Source organism: Hippocampus zosterae, chromosome 21 (assembly GCF_025434085.1).
Source record: "Hippocampus zosterae strain Florida chromosome 21, ASM2543408v3, whole genome shotgun sequence".
NCBI classification, from domain to species: Eukaryota; Metazoa; Chordata; class Actinopteri; order Syngnathiformes; family Syngnathidae; genus Hippocampus; species Hippocampus zosterae.
Genome location: NC_067471.1, coordinates 7,188,585 through 7,206,192, shown reverse-complemented (window position 1 = coordinate 7,206,192; position 17,608 = coordinate 7,188,585). Strand labels below are relative to the sequence as shown.

General features: G+C 45.6%; 3 protein-coding genes and 2 non-coding genes across 8 annotated transcripts; all 5 read left to right on the top strand.

Annotated features, from left to right (window-relative positions):
* Positions 1-203: 203 nt before the first annotated feature.
* On the top strand, positions 204-5,484 carry tmpoa (thymopoietin a). Of its 2 annotated transcripts, XM_052055793.1 has the most exons (7): positions 204-347; positions 473-772; positions 2,789-2,906; positions 3,006-3,155; positions 3,737-3,870; positions 4,352-4,452; positions 4,604-5,484. In XM_052055793.1, exons 2-7 carry the CDS (start codon positions 530-532, stop codon positions 5,010-5,012), a joined length of 1,155 nt encoding a protein of 384 aa, XP_051911753.1. In that variant the 5' UTR covers positions 204-347; positions 473-529; the 3' UTR covers positions 5,013-5,484. The 2 variants fall into 2 exon arrangements, with proteins under 2 accessions (XP_051911753.1, XP_051911754.1); XM_052055794.1 differs by lacking the exons at positions 204-347; positions 473-772 and adding an exon at positions 2,370-2,535.
* Positions 5,485-5,777: 293 nt separating this feature from the next.
* slc25a3a (solute carrier family 25 member 3a) lies at positions 5,778-10,956 on the top strand. 3 transcript variants are annotated; one of them, XM_052055795.1, is made up of 8 exons: positions 5,778-5,920; positions 6,306-6,472; positions 8,498-8,622; positions 8,909-9,088; positions 9,187-9,368; positions 9,729-9,901; positions 10,050-10,160; positions 10,506-10,956. In XM_052055795.1, exons 2-8 carry the CDS (start codon positions 6,337-6,339, stop codon positions 10,661-10,663), a joined length of 1,065 nt encoding a protein of 354 aa, XP_051911755.1. In that variant the 5' UTR covers positions 5,778-5,920; positions 6,306-6,336; the 3' UTR covers positions 10,664-10,956. The 3 variants fall into 3 exon arrangements, with proteins under 3 accessions (XP_051911755.1, XP_051911756.1, XP_051911757.1); XM_052055796.1 differs by lacking the exon at positions 8,498-8,622 and adding an exon at positions 7,273-7,397; XM_052055797.1 differs by having other exon boundaries at positions 5,791-5,920; positions 6,311-6,472.
* Positions 9,450-9,655, top strand: LOC127594357 (small nucleolar RNA SNORA53). The gene has a single exon (XR_007960758.1). It is a non-coding gene; the product is annotated as a small nucleolar RNA SNORA53 (small nucleolar RNA).
* Positions 10,202-10,406, top strand: LOC127594356 (small nucleolar RNA SNORA53). Its single transcript, XR_007960757.1, has one exon. It is a non-coding gene; the product is annotated as a small nucleolar RNA SNORA53 (small nucleolar RNA).
* A 2,113-nt stretch (positions 10,957-13,069) lies between the features above and the next one.
* Positions 13,070-16,812, top strand: ldhba (lactate dehydrogenase Ba). The gene is made up of 8 exons (XM_052055152.1): positions 13,070-13,326; positions 14,352-14,487; positions 14,603-14,720; positions 14,806-14,979; positions 15,059-15,232; positions 15,409-15,526; positions 15,950-16,073; positions 16,150-16,812. The coding sequence occupies exons 2-8, from the start codon at positions 14,359-14,361 to the stop codon at positions 16,315-16,317; spliced, it is 1,005 nt and encodes a 334-aa protein (XP_051911112.1). The 5' UTR covers positions 13,070-13,326; positions 14,352-14,358; the 3' UTR covers positions 16,318-16,812.
* The last annotated feature ends 796 nt before the right edge of the window (positions 16,813-17,608 follow it).

Below are 17,608 nucleotides of genomic sequence, written 5' to 3'. Positions count from 1 at the left end.
ATTTATTCTTTACAATGAGTTGCATGCCACAACACGATTGTAAACACGGTATTCTGATTTATATTGCGTTTACGGAATGAGAAAATCCATCCCTTTTTACACATCCAAGGGGGCCGCCATTTTGCCACTGACTGTTTGTTTGTCGACTGAAGATGACATCACAGTTGAACAGGCTACCACTAACCCAAAATTGTACCTTCGAACTCCATTTCACAAGGTGGCGCTAATTCACCAAAAGTTGATTGCCAACCCCCGAAACTCAAGCAGAAGGAGCTTCTTCCCACTTTCCGCAAATCGCCTATTAAAACGTGACTTCATTAGGACAGAGAAAGAAGCCGCAACTTCAGGTTACAAGTCTTTTTTTTAATCCTTTTTAACTGCGAATATCCTTCTTTGCGGAATAATTCCAGTAAGAGGCGCCAGTTAGCCGCTCTCATCTCACCAACCTCTCCCGCTTTTTTTTCCCTCACAGAATTTCCCTCGGAGTAAGCTAGCCTGTTCACCCCGGTTGTTGTCTTCGCACGCCGACATGCCGGAATACATGGACGACCCGTCGCAGCTCACCAAAGACAAGCTTAAGAGCGAGTTGCTGGCCCACAACGTGGAGCTCCCGACCGGCAACCACAACAAAGACGTCTACGTTCAGCTTTATCTGGAGAATTTGACCGCGCAGAACAAGAAGCATGTCGCCGCCGCGACTTGGGACGGCTTCTCGAGTGACGAGGAGCTGCCCCCGCCCGTGGTCTCCAGCAGAAATCGCTCCTCGGGCAAAGTGAGTACTTTGGGAAAGCCTTTGGCTCACAATTGTAAAACTGCAACGTCTTTAAATACAATTCGAAAGACACGTACTGTAACCATATTGAGTAAGTTTGGGTGTGAATGCTTGCTTCAACGTTGTACCTCCAAACAAGTTAAACGCGTGACGTTTGGTCATTATAAGTCCATTTGTTTTTGTTCAGAAAATTCACTCCGGCCAGAATGGCCCATTTGTTGTTGGGTTTAAATTTCATTTCAGCTGTCGTGGCCCTCTAGTGGTTTCTATGAGTGTGCCCCCCCCCCAACCCCCGTTTTTAAGATGGCACTTCACAGCTGAAGGTTTTTCCCTCTCCAGCTTATCAGTTGGCATGGGCATTAGTTTTACAATATGGTGGCTGTTTCCACAAGAGGTTATGTCAAACACATAACCCAATGTGGAAGATCCGTAAACCCGCTAGTGTGGACAGCTCGTGCGTGAATCTGGGTTTTGTGTTGGTTCGAAAATTGTCAACGTTCCTCTGTAATAATCCCCCTCCGTCAACAGCTGCCTGCATTCCTCACTCCTGGAAGCATGGGCTCGCGTGACTTCTAAAGCCAACCGAGCAGACGTTTGCAAACTGGCCAGAAATCCCATTTGGGTGTCACTCTTCTGACTGATTTTATTTTTTAAATGTTCAAGTGCAAGTATTTCATCTTGATGTTCCTGACTCTGCACATTCTGTGCATTCTGGAGCTCATCTTCTCCTGAAAATGAAAGCACACTTGTGGAGTTGTTTCTTGAGATGCCCACTGAGTTGATGGACTTTTCTTGTTCGGATCGCCACTTGACCTGAGGATTGAATGAGCTGAGAGTATAAAATTACATGTCGTACGTGCCATATTTGGCTGCCTGTGGGGGCTACTCGATCTATTTGTGGTGTTAAGTTTTAAAAGACGTCTGTGTGGGCAGGTGCCAAAAGCGCACTTTTTCCCGTTCATGTGAGTGGGATTTATTGGGTGGATTTCTTTGATTGATGTAAAAAAAAATTTAAATTATACATTTTAAATGTTGTAGTCGTGTTGTTCCCTGTCACAAAGACATCCGCACCACACTTCATTCCTCAAATTTTTCAAATAGTAATCTGAAGGCGGAGTTTGAACCCCGTGCAGATTGTCATGCATGAAGGCTTTCCTCCTCCTCCTCTTCGTAAAAAGTCGTCGAGCCGCAGGAGATGAGTGGTTACGCCTGGAAGGAAATTCCTCGATCTGGTTTATTTGCAGCCTCCTTGTTCCTCGCTCCTCCATTTCCACATTTTGCTGCTCCCATGCGCCAAAAAAAGCTGAGAAGCGAGGAGTGAAGCGTTTTGGGAGAAATAAGATGTATGATTCTTTTTTGGGGGGCTACAAAGGAAAAGCCGATGGTGCTTGCACGGTGCTTTGCTCCATACGGCTTGCAGGCTAACATCCACTTAATGACCTCAGGGTTTAGTTATGTCCCTGAAAGCGAGGGCGTGCTCCGCTGCGGAGGGAAACGCGGGCTGGTTCTGCCTTCGTTTTTTTTTCCCCCCTGTTTCCCTCAGCCAGACTGTTGTGATTACAAAAAAACTTGGCCGGAGCTCAAATCAAGACCGCCCCCTCAACTCTGCCTCATGCAGCCATGACGTGCTGCAGGTGTCGAGCTGAAAAGTTGATCGCACGTTTCAGGAATTGTTAAGATATTCGACCTGCTCGGCTTCATGAAAAATATGAGTCCACATTCTTCAGGAAATGAAGCGCAAAGTGGACATTCTTCAACCGAGGGTTGAAGAATGATTTTACATCCCGTCACTCAAAGTGAACTGCGAAAAAAGAACGTTTAGTATCCTGGCATCTCATTTTTCCAATCTGACAATTTGGAGAGGCCTTGTGCTCTTGGAACGTTAACGCAGCTAAAAAAAAGGCGACACTGTGTTAATTCCTCAGTCTGTCCCATGCTCGACATAACATCAACAAGGTCACGGGAGGAAACAAAATCGCTCGTCGCGCCATTTCAGTCCTGCCGCGTTCTTCGCAGAAAGCGCCCAGGAAGACGGACAGGATTCTACCGGACGAGTTGGACGTGACCGCCCTGACTGACGACTACCTAAGGGACGAGCTGCTCAAACACGGAGTCGATGCCGGCCCGATTGTTGGTGAGCGCCTCTTTTCGCACACTGTGTGCGCCCACCCCCCACGTCACTCACCGCGCACAGGCGGTAAAACTCACAAGCGCCGTGTCCCATTTCGCACAGCATCAACGCGCAAACTGTACGAGAAGAAGCTGCAGAAGCTCCTCGATGACGGCCCCGCGCAGGCGACAATCACAAAGATAGCGGTGAACGAAATCCAAGTCAACCACAACGGCAACTCAGAATCGGACCTCTACAGCGACAAGGAGGACGGTAAGCCCCTTGCGGCCCCCGCCTTAACATCGCTTCTTTGAATCCCCGCCCACTTTTTTCACGTGGCAAATGTCGTAACTGGAGAGGAGTTCGTTGAAACTGTTTTAATTCATTCATTCATTCATCATCCGTACCGCTTGATCCTCACCAGGGTCGCGGGGGGTGCCAGAGCCCATCCCAGCCGTCTCCGGGCAGTAGGCGGGGGACACCCTGAATCGGTTGCCAGCCAATCGCAGGGCACACAGAGACGAACAACCATTCGCACTCACACTCACACCTAGGGACAATTTAGAGCGTCCAATCAGCCTGCCAAGCATATTTTTGGAACGTGGGAGGAAACCGGAGCACCCGGAGAAAACCCACGCAGGCCCGGGGAGAACATGCAAACTCAACACAGGGAGGCCGGAGCTGGAATCGAACCCGGTACCTCTGCACTGTGAAGTCAACGTGCTAACCACTGGACTACCGGGCCACCCTGTTTTAATTATTTTTTAATTTAATTTGCATCGCGCATACCAACTCTCGTGTGGCTCAGAGGTCAGATTTGTATCTTTATCTGTATCTTTTTTTTGTTTTTTAAGATGTCACAGCTGAACCGGAGCCCGAGCCAGTGACTGAACCTGAACCTGAACCAGTTCCAGTGGTGGAGAGGCCAGTTCGGAGCCGAGGGAAGATGCCACTCGTGACACGCACTCGCATTAGCGAGCACAAGACGGTACGTAGCTCCTCCCCCTCCGGTAATTATGTGTCGTTGCTGCTAGCATAGTCGTTTTCAGAGTTACTGCCGTCATTATTCTACAAGCTCTGGTGGAGTGTGTGTGATGAAACGGGTCGAAGTTCCTTTCTCGAAGTTTTTTTTTCCTTTTTGCTCGAGTACAGTGCAGTCACTCCCATGAGAGAGAGTTCTTTTTCAAATCCCTTTCCAAGCCACGCCGTATGTCAGACGGGAAGCACATGACGCGGATTAGCCGTTTCCACCGCACGGCAGATTCTTTTCATGGCTGACTTTTGGCTCTAACCCCTGCCGTCTGCTCGCGATATCGTCGCCCGCGTTTCACTCTGCGTCCAAAAAGCCTCTAAAATTGGCATGTTGAACGCGACGGGTTTGCTGCCTTGACCTTCGCGGCCTTGTCAACATTCTGCTTTCCATTAGCAAAAAATAGTCCGCAATCCTCTCAATTTCTCTGTCTATTCAGGTGGAGAAGATAGCAGCCCATGACCAAACCCCCAAAGTGGACGAGAACGATATTCTTAAAGAGCTCTTTGTCAGTGATGTCAATAGTCCAACAGGCATCATGTAAGTACTTGAGTACAGAGTACTTAGGAATGCTTTCATTAAAAAAAAATATCTTTTAAATGCCTTTTACTGCTTTTCTGTGTGTGGCTGTGGAGTTGTCAACAACTAAAAGACCTGAACCACAAGTTGTTTTCCTTTTTCTTTTTTTTAGGGCCACTTGCAGGCGGCCAATCCGGGGAGCCGCCGGTCGCCCGGTAATCTCCAGCGATCTCTGGAATGGCGAGAACTCTCTTTTCTTTTCTCCCAAAGCGATGAAAAGCCTCAGCAGCTCCACCTCTTCCTCCTACACGGAGAGCCGTGTTATCAACAGAATCAACAGCTTGCCAAACTCCTCCTCCTCGAAAGGCTCGTCCTGCATGAGCGCGTCCGCGCTTCTGTCTGCACCTCCCCCTTCTGGTCCAATAAAAGTGGGCCGTCCGGGAATGTCTCTGTGGAAAAAGGTGCTCCTCGTGGCAGTAGGTGCCGCTTTCATGTTCTTTATTTACCAAGCCATGGAAACCAATACCATGAACCCATTTTCAACAGCTGACTCCCATTTGGCCAGTAGCAGCAAAGCATAAAGTTTAGGGTGAAGGTAGTCGGGGAGGACTGAATGCTCATAACATTTACATTTATCTGTGAATCACTTTTTTTTTTCTTCGTAAATGGTCTGAAATGATGAAATGATCATTGTCTGCGTTGTTTCCTCATTTCTTTTCTGACTGGATGTTGGCCCATCCTTTGAAATCACGACAAAGCCAGCCACTTATATAAAAGCCCAAATTACCATAATTGATGTGGACTCACTAATACTGTATTTTTATCTTTTTTTATACTTGCATGGTGTGTTTGAACTTAACTGTGTATGTAAGATTGCTTCTCACATTTGCCTTTGAGCGCAAGTCTTAATAGTCGTAGCCTTGAAGGTAGATGGGATTTTATTTTGTACTTGAGCCAGCTTTGTAGGCTTATTATCCAAATATAATGTAAGCCGTACAAATATTTTTCTTCAATGTTTCCTTTATAATAAATGTCTTACTACATTCTACCTAATGATGTTTTTGCGTCACAATTATTGAATTCACCCGAAGTATAAATACGTGATTCTGTGGAATGTGCATTTTATTTTTGTCTAAGCGAAAAGTTTTGGTCAATTTGTTGGTGTTGCGCAAGCTTTTAAAAATGTAAATGTCCCGTGCTTAAAAAAAGTAAAGAAATTTTAGAAATGGGTGTCTAAAATAGGCTTAAAATTTGCTGTTCAGTATCATTTTTAAGTAACAGCTCGTAGTGGTGTATTTATTTCTTCTACCGGTAGGTGGACTAAAGAGCAATTTTATTCAACGTCATCGTAGAAGAAGCCATTTAGCCCCTCCCACAGGTCGGTGTGTGACGTCACGAAAGGACAAAGCTCTACCGGGAGGTCGTTCTCTCCCTTTCGGAGCCGCCGGTTTGCAGCTAAGTGGAGGCGCCATCTTAAGACGCACGCAAAGTAAGTTCCAATTTGTCACTTCGAAAGCAAACGCAGTCAACATCCGTCAAGGTTATAAAGTGTGCTTGTCATCTTATGGCATGTCAACTCGAGATAACATCTTGTCATCGTTAGTTTCCTTGTTTTGACACCGGAGCAACCATTCCACCTTGTAGCGGTCAAGTTAGCATTGCAGTGTAGCATCAAAGCTAGCAGTGCATTCAGGGCAGATCGATTGTATTTTTGACACACGCTTGAACGACGGTGGTCGATGGTCTTAAATAAGCAAACGCCGCGACATTCGTGTTGTCTTTTCAGGTTCGTTATGGCACGCCGATCGGCGTGGGTGGGTCGTTTTTCCCTGTAGCTTCAATCCGATCACAGCTAACTTGTTGCCTCATTGCAGCGCAGCTCCGCGGACAGGCAGGACCACCAGCATGTATCCCTCTACTTTGACACAGCTGGCCCGGGCCAATCCATTCAGCGCCCCCTTGTTCACCCTCCAGAAAGTGGAGGAACCACAGCAGAGTGTGCAGAGGACACGCCGCTTGGCAGCAGCCGCCACAGCCGACGGTAACGATCCCCCCTTCTTCCGCAGGCCGCCCCCCTCAGGACTCGTGTTAGCGGCGTTCGCCTAGCCAACCGGTTTTATCACATTGTTCCTTCATCCTGGTCCCGTTTTTTCATTTTTAATTGCTATGTGAGGTGCAATGCATCTCGACGTTTGTATTCGGTGCTCTTAAGCGACGTGAAAACAACTCCTCAGGCCTTTGCGAAAGCTAAGCCGCTAATGGAGGACAAGGAAGGACACATTGATATCTCCTTTTTGTGCAGAACTGAAACGGGCGTGGGATAATCTTTGCAATACCTATGTCAACATGGCCCAAATTAATTTAATAGCACTCTACATATTCACCGTGAAGACTAGTGGCCACTGTCGATAAACGAGAACTAATTGTCCTGGCGTTTCACAATAGGCCTGGTTGTAAAAGCGGTATACGGTTTTTGGGGGAAGATAATTGCAATAAAATACAGGTACTTGGGTAAAGAGTGTTGTCTTTATGCGTGACCTCTACTAATAATCAAGTTGGTCGGCTCAATTGGAGTTGATAAGCTTCGTGTAGTTATTTATGTTGGGATAGGAGAGTTTGGTGAAACTGAGGTGACTTTGCTTTATTTTCTGACAACACTCTTGCCCTTTGCTTTGGCAGCTCTTTTTCAAATGCCAAGCTAGTAAGTTTCCAACCGATGGTTCATTCCTGACTTGGGTTTATCAGAGCAACAGGTTAACTTGTGCGCGTTTTTTTAAAATCTAGTTTAATGCTTTATACTTATGGATTTGTTTTCCCTTTAAATCTAACCTGTTTCCTCAGAGGGAGACAGTTGTGAGTTTGGCTCTCAGAAGTATTTGGTCCTGTGTGGCTTTGGTGGGATTGTGAGCTGTGGCACCACACACACAGCAGTGGTTCCCCTCGATCTGGTCAAATGCAGAATGCAGGTCTGTCTTTTCGGCTTGGTGTCAGTTTTTGCACTCCATCCATGACATCCCCCCATTTTTATCCTTTTTTTTAAGTTCCGAATTTGCATGTAGAATGGAGACAATCCAGTTGTAAAGTTCCCACCCCTGCCACCCACCCTGGCATGCAGATTGGCGTGATCACTACATGGCGGCATGCGTCGTACCTCATTGATTGATTTGCACGCACGTGATGTCGTTTGACCCCTTCTCCTCTTAAGCCAATGGAGGTAGAGTGTAGGTCAAGGAGACGAGACTGTGAGGGATTATTGATCAACATTGACTGGGCAATCCATTACAATTTTTTTTTTCTGTCTCAATTTGAATGCGAGATACGGATTATATTTATGATGAGTCGTCATTTTATTAGCGTTGTCTCTGACCTGTCAGGTAAGACTGATTTGAAAGGTAAAAGTACAATTACATGTCATAATAATTTCAGAAATGTTTTAAATGTGGATTTAATTGTTGTCGGGGATCTTGGATCACACTGATGGGTTGCACAAATTCACAGGCGTAATCATGACTTTATTGTGCAGTGACTATTCTGCAGTTTGACATTAATTGTTAATGAGGTATGAAAGTTCAAATGTTTTGTACGATTCGGGACTTTGAAAACATCACTGTGGTCCATTCAAGTTCAAACCGAAATCACTTGTCAATGATATTTTGGGTGTTCCGACAAATTGTGGCATGTGTGAGACAGCCATATAAAAGGAAGAGTCCTTTTTTTTTTTAAATGAATTGAGACTGTAATCTTCCTTTTCCGCTGCCTGGTACAGCGTTGCCTCGATGCAACGCTACTCTCTAATTGTTTAAAATGACCTTTTTCGAAATATTTACATCAATATAATTTTTTTAAATGATAACAGGCAGTGTTGCAATTATAGACATGTAATCATTTGAAGCATGTGAAGTTGCGTCACTACCATCCAGTGGAAAGGTGTTCCCTAAAGATTTGGGGATTTCCTGACAACTCTTCCATTATGTGGCTCTGAATTGGTGTTGATTTTTTTCCCCTTTTGTGTTTTGCATGTGACCCTTTGCATGTCGCATGTTTGTTGTCCCCTTCTACCACACAGAGGAATTTAGCTGCGAGTTTGGCTCTTCCAAGTACTATGCCCTGTGTGGCTTTGGGGGTATCCTGAGCTGCGGCCTCACGCACACAGCGGTAGTACCCCTCGACCTTGTCAAGTGTCGTCTGCAGGTTTGTATGGAAATCTAAAGCTTGGCCTCGGCAAGAATTCCCAGTCGTGGCTCCAAAATGCACTCATGAGCCAGAAGCTCATAAAATGAGGCTAATTTGAAACACAGTCAACCATGTCGTATATTGGCATGTTGTACGTAATTTTGATCAATTTAAAATGTGCTTTCTAAATGACCGTGGCCATTTAGAAAAGATTACAAATACTCGCCAAATTGCGGGGGGGAAAAGGTTGAGGAGAAAATGCACTTGTCCGGTCCTGACTGTACTTTTTTTTAAATTTCCTAAGGTGAACCCAGACAAGTACAAGAGCATCGGCAATGGTTTTTCCGTAACCGTGAGGGAGGACGGTGTCCGAGGCTTGGCTAAGGGCTGGGCCCCCACCTTCATCGGCTACTCCATGCAGGGACTCTGCAAGTTTGGCTTCTATGAAGTGTTTAAGATCTTTTACAGCGACCTGCTCGGAGAGGTGAGTGCCGTGTTCTCAACTCTCTTTCACACACGCACAAAAGAAAAAAAATGCCTGTCTGGACTCGCCTTTCTATTTTCCGTGATGTCATCATACAGGAGAACACCTACATGTGGAGAACATCGCTGTACCTTGCTGCCTCAGCCAGCGCCGAATTCTTTGCCGACATCGCCCTGGCTCCTATGGAGGCTGTCAAAGTGCGCATCCAGACCCAGCCGGGCTACGCCAACACCCTTCGAGAGTGTGTCCCCAAGATGTACGCCGAGGAGGGTCTCTGGGCGTAAGTGATGCCGTCGTCTTCCCATTGGTGGCTGAGTGAGCATGTACACAACTGCGGCATTGAATTGTCATTCAATGACAAAACACGTTCCTTAGATCCACCTCTGGGGGGCGCTCTGCTGTGAGCCGGGCGCCCTCAGCAGCTTTCGGGCTGTACGGTCGGAGGTGCTTGAGTCATTGGCGTGTGAGAACAGTCTACCTGTTTCCCAGCTTAGCCGCACCGCCGGAACCCCCGTTCTTTGTGAACGGGAAGATCGCCCAGCGTTGCGAGCCAGGGGAACGGACACTTGTAATAGCTTGATGTGTATGACATAAAAAGCGCCATGACGTCTCGGGTCTTGCCCCCCAATATCTGACCTAGATTCTACAAGGGCGTGGTACCTCTGTGGATGAGGCAAATCCCTTACACCATGATGAAATTTGCCTGCTTTGAGCGCACGGTGGAAATGCTCTACAAGTACGTCGTTCCCAAGCCCCGCAGCGAGTGCAGCAAACCCGAGCAGCTGGTGGTCACCTTCGTGGCTGGTTACATCGGTAAGTCACGGGGGAAAATTCGAAATCACGCCGCAAGTTTGGCACAGTGGAATCTCACTGTTTGCCATGTTAGAATGCACACATTCCTCTTTTTTTTTTAAATGCCTTAAATCCAGTTGGAGTAACTCATTTTCCTCTCTGTGTGCAGCTGGCGTGTTTTGCGCCATTGTGTCCCACCCAGCCGATTCTGTGGTGTCTGTTCTGAACAAGGAGAAGGGAAGCACCGCCGTCCAGGTCCTCAAGCGGCTCGGACCCAAAGGTGGGTGTCAAAAGTATTTCAACCGTTTTTTTTTTAAAATTGACACGCTCCTTAGATCCACCTCCAGAGGGCGCTGTGCTCTTGAGCTGAGCCCCTCTGCAGCTTTCCGGCTGTACTGTTGGAGGTGCTTGAGTCATTGGCGTGTAAGAGCAGTCTACCTGTTCCCCGGCTTACTCGCGCCACTGGCAACCGTGTCCTCGACAGACACGGGATCACCCAGTGTTGCTAGCCAGGTGGACGGACAGTTAATCAGGATGTCTGTCAAAGGGAAATGGAATAGTACGCTGTCATCAATCACATTGTTTGTGTATTTTTGCATATCCGCCTTTTTTTTGTTCTGCGCAGGTGTGTGGAAGGGCTTGATCGCCCGTATCATCATGATCGGTACCCTGACGGCGCTGCAGTGGTTCATCTATGATTCGGTCAAGGTCTACTTCCGTCTGCCCCGCCCTCCTCCCCCAGAGATGCCCGAGTCCCTGAAGAAGAAGCTTGGCGTAGAGTAATAAAGCCCATTCCACCACCTCTCACGCGTCTACATGGCAACCAACAGATGAAAACGCGTTTCCCAACTCGCATTCAGCGGCGCACGGCAGTTTTCTATATTTATGCCCTCAATCCAGCTATTTCAATGAATGGGGCTGTAACTATCATGTATATTAAAGATATAAAAAGGTGAGTGTTCAATCTGTGCTCACCAAGAGATGGACAAATATTCCTTTGTTGTGCAACACTGGTTTGATTTTATTCCGCTCCTGTGATTTGAATATGGAAATTAAAAACACTTCCAGTTGGGAAAGTTTTGGGACTTTTGTAATTTTTACACACTCCTATGCAGGTGCAATGAAAACAAGGTTGCTTACTTGTGAATTAAAATCTGTTACATCCAATTAAGGTCATATTAAATCGTATATATTAAACCGCAATAAAGTTTGTGGTTGCACTACTAAAAAAACACTATCTCCACTTTAAACTACTCGTATGGATTATACTTATACCATCACACAAATTTAATGATTTATGCTACGCATAAATCGGACCAGCTGGTGGCAGTGTACGGAATGACGCTAGCCTCAATGTGCCAGCTGGACATAAAAACATGCGTGTATTGTCAGAAATATCCATATTTTGTGATATTTCCGAAAACTATCAACCGCCCCTTGGCCCCTTTAGCAACGCGTGTGAAGCCTAATGTGTGACATGTGGAAAGATGTCTGCGCAACAGCGGCATCTGCATCATCTAATGGTGGCATGGCTGGCCTGGGTCATAGCAACGCACACTCGACCGTCATTAGAATCCATTTGGTCGCTCATAAAATAGGCAGTTTGTATGCTGGCAACTTTATTGGAAAGAGGATGCGCCTTACTCGGGATGCTAGCGAGGGAGGTCACGGGAAATGGAGCCCATTTGTGCCACCTCTATTGAAGGAAATTTCCAAGCTCTAAAATGATCCACATATTGATTTTTTTTTTTTGCTGTAAAATTGTGATAACACAAAACAACTCCTATGAGCCAAAATATTTTTGCTCCACTCTTTCATACCAAATATATTCAAAGAGCTTTCCCCATATTTAAAAATCAAATCACCTGCAGACGTATTGCAATGCCTGAATTGAATCGAAAATGAAGTCTGCATATGGAAACTGTGGAAAGCTGGAATCTGTCGTTGACAAAAGAAAAGAGGTAGCAACAACAAAGGCACTGCTGCGGCGAAGAGGCATTCATGCGTCCATTCATTGACGTGAACGCCTTGTGCCATGAGGCTTTCGAGCGGACTGAATTTGCTCCTGGTCACGTGGACATGGGGCCTTTCTGGGTTAGTCTGTGTGATTCCAGGGCAAGGGATCTACTAGAACTATACTATTTCCTGAGACGACTGTCTCTTAATTTTTTTTTCATTTACCAGAGGTATGTCAACATGTTTGCCCATGTGTGAATGAGAATATAGAGGACAGCTTTGACGGATCATGAAATAATCGCGTGAGACGTTCCATGACCGCTATTTGTGTTGTTATGTAATAGCACGACAGCCCCGCCTCCTCCCAAATTTAACCCCCCCCCCCCCTCCCAACAGTCTCTCTCGCTCTCATTCTCTTCATGGTTCAAATGCACCGGGACTTAAACATCCACACAAAAGCTCCCGATGCAGCCGATTGGTTCCTTCGAGAGATGAGCCCCTTCTAATCCCGTTGGCTGGGGAGAGGAGCACGACCTCTGCGTCCTATTGGACAACAGCCTACATCACCGCCGCCATCATGGTGTGACGTGGGCAGTATTAGCAGGGGGGTGCAGAGGCACATGTTATCATGCATGTATGGCACCGTTGGTGCAATGCGCATTGGAGGCTACACATGAAATTTACTCACGTACTTAAAAAAAAAATGGCAACCAGCTTTAGCTCTTTTGCTTGGCCAAACACAATTTTGGGTTGAAATTTGATGGTCACAAACAATTTTTCATGTTCTGTGAATACAAGGATGGGTGAGTATCGACACCAGGTATCGGTATTGGTCCGAAACCGGCCTTATTTGAAGCTACGGGCTATTTGTCAAATTTATGGGTTTGGTCATGTGGCATTCACAGACTGGACCATTTGGCACTGTGACGCCATTTTCAGTAAAGTGACACATTGCACAAAGGTAATATTAATCATAATACAATGTTCAGACGACACATTCTTGTTTTTAAACAAGCAACGAGGGATAATGAGTGCCTTTGCTGTCAATAGAATATCGGCAACAGGTACGGAATACACCAGTTGTTGTGGTGCATTCTGGGAGTTGTAGTACCAGCGTTGAGTGCCTGAATGTACCAACTGCCCACTTAATACAATTATTCCAAATATTTCAGGGGTGTTAAAATCCTCTAAATCCGGCCATGGTTTTGCTCACTAATTCCTGAAATTGACAATGCAACCTTGTTTAGGATATTGTCTCAACTATTTAGCTGAGGCGACAATGCCGCACTATCTGCCGTGGCAAAAAAGAGGCTGAAATTCGTCACGTCTGACTCCTCATGCTCACGATTCCCCCCATATTGGCATCCTCCCGGCGGTCCAAGCCACCCTCCTCTTCCTCCTCCCATTTTAATTCCCCGCCAGCCTCCACTCAGCCTCGCCACCTGCCCGCGACAACGTCCGAATAACGGATTTTAAAAGCGCCAGAAAATGTAAGTCTCCCCTATCTATGATATATTGGAATGTTCGTTGCGGTGGTCCGTCGAGATACGTGATCGACGCCGCACCAGCGATGGATGCGTTGAGTTGAAATGCGCTGCCAAGTTACATTCATCACGTTATTTGGTCACACGCGTGACAAAAACAAAATTAAAAATGCCCCTTTTTGGTAGTTGATAGTGAACGGCGCGGTTAGTAGCCGACACCTATATCACGGAATAACGAGCTATTTATTTAATTGCGATGTCAAGTGTGCGCTCGCTGCGCAGATTTATTTTATTTCTAACTAAAATCATGCGCGAGTCGCGGATTAATCTCTTATCATGCACAGTCACCGGAAAAAAAATGAATCTCAAATTCTGCATAATGGGTGGCCTATTACATAAGATCAGCAGCACTTAAATAATCCAAAATCTACCATATTTACCGACTCGCTATTATCACGCAGTGGGGCCATTTTCAGACCCTCCTTTACTCTACCACGTGAAAAAAAACCCAAAAATAAATAAAATGAGACACACACGTACACACACGAACCTGGGATTTAATATATCATTGGCAGGCAATGCATTTTAATCATAGGAGGCCAATACAGACTTGAAGCACATTACACTAAAGTGGATGGTTTATAAGATAAGATATCCTTTATTCGTCCCACAATGGGGAAATTTACAGCCTCCAGCAGCAAGAATGTAATTTATCTGTAAATAACTAGCATCCGCAGATGAGAAAGTCATTTCAGCTGTGCAGAGTGTCCCCATTTTGTGACCAGCACAAGCATTTGACCTTGATATCATCCAGGACGTTTGCATAGTTCCGTTGATGGATGATTTTTTGCTGTACAAGCCTATTGCCTTCAATTGGGCTTGCCTGTGAAAATCTCTGCTTATGTTACCTGTTTTTTTTTTTTTGTCGCAAGTGACATCATTTGTCGCTTTTTGGGGACAACAGTCACCACTGGAGTCAGAAAAAAATCATTATCTGGCAACAATGACTCCTTTCCATGCCTTCCCTGCAGCTCCATCATGTCCTCGGTGCTACAGAAACTCATCAGCCCTCTGCCGGGTAGCTCTACAGAGCCCCCCAGGAACAAAGTGACTGTGGTCGGGGTGGGCCAGGTGGGCATGGCTTGCGCCATCAGCATCCTCCTGCGGGTAAGGCACTCAGCATACAAAGTACAGCGACAATTTGACGCCTTATATGTGTATTTTTTCACCTTTTTTCAGTTTATTTTTTTTTACTTGATGATGCTTGTGCTCACTTTGCAAGGATCTGTGTGATGAGCTGGCTCTGGTGGATGTGATGGAGGATCGCCTGAAAGGGGAGGTGATGGACCTGCAGCACGGCAGCCTTTTTCTCAAGACCTCCAAGATTGTAGCGGATAAAGGTCAGAATGCTCTCACAGACTAGCATTCTCTCTGCGGCTTACTCGTCATTCATCATTTACAAAGGATCTCATTTTGCTCCTCCAGACTACGCAGTGACGGCCAACTCTCGCTTGGTCGTGGTGACTGCCGGAGTCCGTCAGCAGGAGGGCGAGAGCCGCCTCAACTTGGTGCAGAGGAACGTAAACGTTTTCAAGTCCATCATCCCTCAGATAATGAAGCACAGCCCACAATGCACACTCATCGTTGTGTCCAACCCTGGTAGGCAGAAATCAGCTGCACGTGGTTGGCAGTCGTTGCAGTACACAATTGTTATTCAACGCCATTTGATGACACACAGTGGACATACTCACCTACGTGACCTGGAAGCTGAGCGGCCTGCCCAAACACCGCGTCATCGGGAGTGGCACCAATTTGGACTCTGCCCGCTTTCGCTTCATGATGGCTGAACGCCTTGGCATCCACGCTAGCTCGTTCAATGGCTGGGTGCTGGGTGAGCACGGAGACACCAGCGGTGAGTCTCGGCAATGAATCAGCTCAGCTGTCCATCATTATCTAGCATGCCTTGACCTCTGAGAACAAAACGCGCAATTTGAAATGTGGACTCATCACGCCACAGCACACTTTTCCCACTTTACATCAGTCCATCTCAAATGAACCCAGAGAAGTATTGTGCTTCATCTATTCCAGTGCCTGTGTGGAGTGGTGCAAATGTCGCCGGGGTCAATTTGCAGAAGCTGAATCCCGACATCGGCAGCGATGATGATAAAGAACAGTGGAAGGCCACACATAAAGCTGTGGTGGACAGGTATGCCATGTGAAAATGTATATATAGTCACATATAGGATGTATAGAGATTTGTTTAACTATCATGTCTGCTAATCACTGTAATGTTTATCCTGCTACTGGGGTTAGATAGCATAGCATAGAGCGTTTAAAGAGAGTGAATACATAAATTGATTGTAGTCGATGCTGCTGTCGCTGTGGGAAAACTGGAGTGCCTCTGATATTTGAGGCCAAGCGGGGACGACGGGTTTTTAGTATAAAGTGCCCCGTGGGATCGTTGTGGGCTTAATGCAGCAGGGCTCAGGCTACTGGGTAATCACTCACACGTAATGATGAAAAGACTCAGTGGTAACGATTTTGTTTTTGTTTGCAAAATGAGTTGTTTTGAATCTATAGACACATGCCATCAAGCGTTACAGTAACAAAGTGCCACATGGTGTGCTAGTGCCTATGAAGTGATCAAGCTGAAGGGTTACACCAACTGGGCCATTGGACTGAGCGTGGCCGACCTGACTGAGAGCATCGTCAAGAACATGAGCCGTGTTCACCCAGTTTCCACCATGGTCAAGGTAAGACGCATGCATGCTCAGTTGAAATTAAAATTCCAAATTATTATAACCTTATACTCTCCATGTGTCTCCTAAGGGCATGTATGGGATCGGAGAGGAGGTCTTCCTGTCTCTGCCCTGCGTTCTGAATAGCAGTGGTGTAGGCAGCGTCGTCAACATGACCCTGACGGACGGTGAAGTGGCTCAGATAAAAAAGAGCGCTGACACTCTCTGGGGCATCCAGAGAGACCTCAAGGATGTTTAAACACTGACAGATCACCGTGATCCAGAGAAACCTGTCATCATGCACAATGTCATCTTGTTAGATTCCTCTCGGTCAAACCTCACAATTCTTTTAAAGCACAACGTCAGTGATTTTGGATGGTGTCGTGTAACCTGAAGTATTGGCTGGTGCTTTTTGCTTTCAAAACACAGGCACATTTTTTCCTAAATGACTAATAAATTGAACCATTGTGGGTGTGTAGTAGTCAATATCGGTGTACTTTTAAGCACAACCAAACTGGATCCTGAGCCTGTTGCTCTTTCACACTGACCAAAACAGAACCCGATGTCTGGATCAAAGCCCAAGACTCCACATATGCAGTTTTCCTTGTCTATGTACCATGTATTATTAATCTGAAATTCTAGAGAACATTTAAGTCTGTACAAAAGACACCAAAAGTGTGATTGAACCCTAAGCACATTGTCTTTCAAGCAATCAATTGTTACTTAATAAAGCAATTCAACCCATGGACAATAATTGTTTTGTGTATATTTTTTAATTGATTTGTGACATTTTTTCAATCAAATGTAACATTTGTATTTAACCACCATTTGAGAACTCTTCAGTCCATCAGAGATTTCTGAACACATTTTTAAAATTACATCGAAGTTGTATTGTAAATTTCCCCAGTGTGGGACAAATAAAGGATATCTTATCTTATCTTATTTTTCCTTCTTAGTAGTCCATTTATAATATCTGGTGTCAGTGCAATTTTCCTAGAAAATTATCTTGTTGGATTTTTATTTTATTTTTATTGTGTATCAGTGATATCGTTTCTCGTTTCCGCTTCCAGACTTTTCTCTCGCGATATTTCGCATGACACTAACAGGTGGGTGTGTTTGATAAGAAATGCGTTCTGATTGGCTGATTAATTTTTGACACGAACTGATGATTTTTTTGAGTGACAGGTCGAGCATCTACTTTGTGTTCATTGTCTATGGTTTGTTGTGGCGGGAATTCACCAAAAGCGGCTTGTCGACCCTGAAACAGTGAGTTTACGTTTCAGGTTTTCCATTTCGATAAAATGTGAGGATATAAATTTCATATACTGTATATATTCGAGGTAATATTAGCAAATTACGACAGCTAACGTTAGCTGCTCAGTTGTGGTTCAGCGGCTTGGCTGTGCTTTTCACATGCTACTAGCATCAATGTTCATGAAACCAAGAAGCGCGATAGAAAGCCTGGAAGATCAAAGAAGAAACCAAGAAGTGAGTTAATTAACTTTCATTTGACTCAAAATTGGCTATTTGTGTATATTTTGTTCTGTAAA

Excerpts from the sequence above, each read along its gene's own strand:
- tmpoa (XM_052055793.1), top strand. The coding sequence starts at position 530 with ATGCCGGAATACATGGACGACCCGTCGCAGCTCACCAAAGACAAGCTT. Across the intron at positions 3,156-3,736 it reads CTACAGCGACAAGGAGGACG|ATGTCACAGCTGAACCGGAG; the intron begins GTAAGCCCCTTG and ends TTGTTTTTTAAG. Across the intron at positions 3,871-4,351 it reads GCATTAGCGAGCACAAGACG|GTGGAGAAGATAGCAGCCCA; the intron begins GTACGTAGCTCC and ends CTGTCTATTCAG.
- ldhba (XM_052055152.1), top strand. The coding sequence starts at position 14,359 with ATGTCCTCGGTGCTACAGAAACTCATCAGCCCTCTGCCGGGTAGCTCT. Across the intron at positions 15,527-15,949 it reads CATAAAGCTGTGGTGGACAG|TGCCTATGAAGTGATCAAGC; the intron begins GTATGCCATGTG and ends ATGGTGTGCTAG. Across the intron at positions 16,074-16,149 it reads CAGTTTCCACCATGGTCAAG|GGCATGTATGGGATCGGAGA; the intron begins GTAAGACGCATG and ends GTGTCTCCTAAG.
- slc25a3a (XM_052055795.1), top strand. The coding sequence starts at position 6,337 with ATGTATCCCTCTACTTTGACACAGCTGGCCCGGGCCAATCCATTCAGC. Across the intron at positions 6,473-8,497 it reads AGCAGCCGCCACAGCCGACG|AGGAATTTAGCTGCGAGTTT; the intron begins GTAACGATCCCC and ends TCTACCACACAG. Across the intron at positions 9,089-9,186 it reads ACAGCGACCTGCTCGGAGAG|GAGAACACCTACATGTGGAG; the intron begins GTGAGTGCCGTG and ends GTCATCATACAG.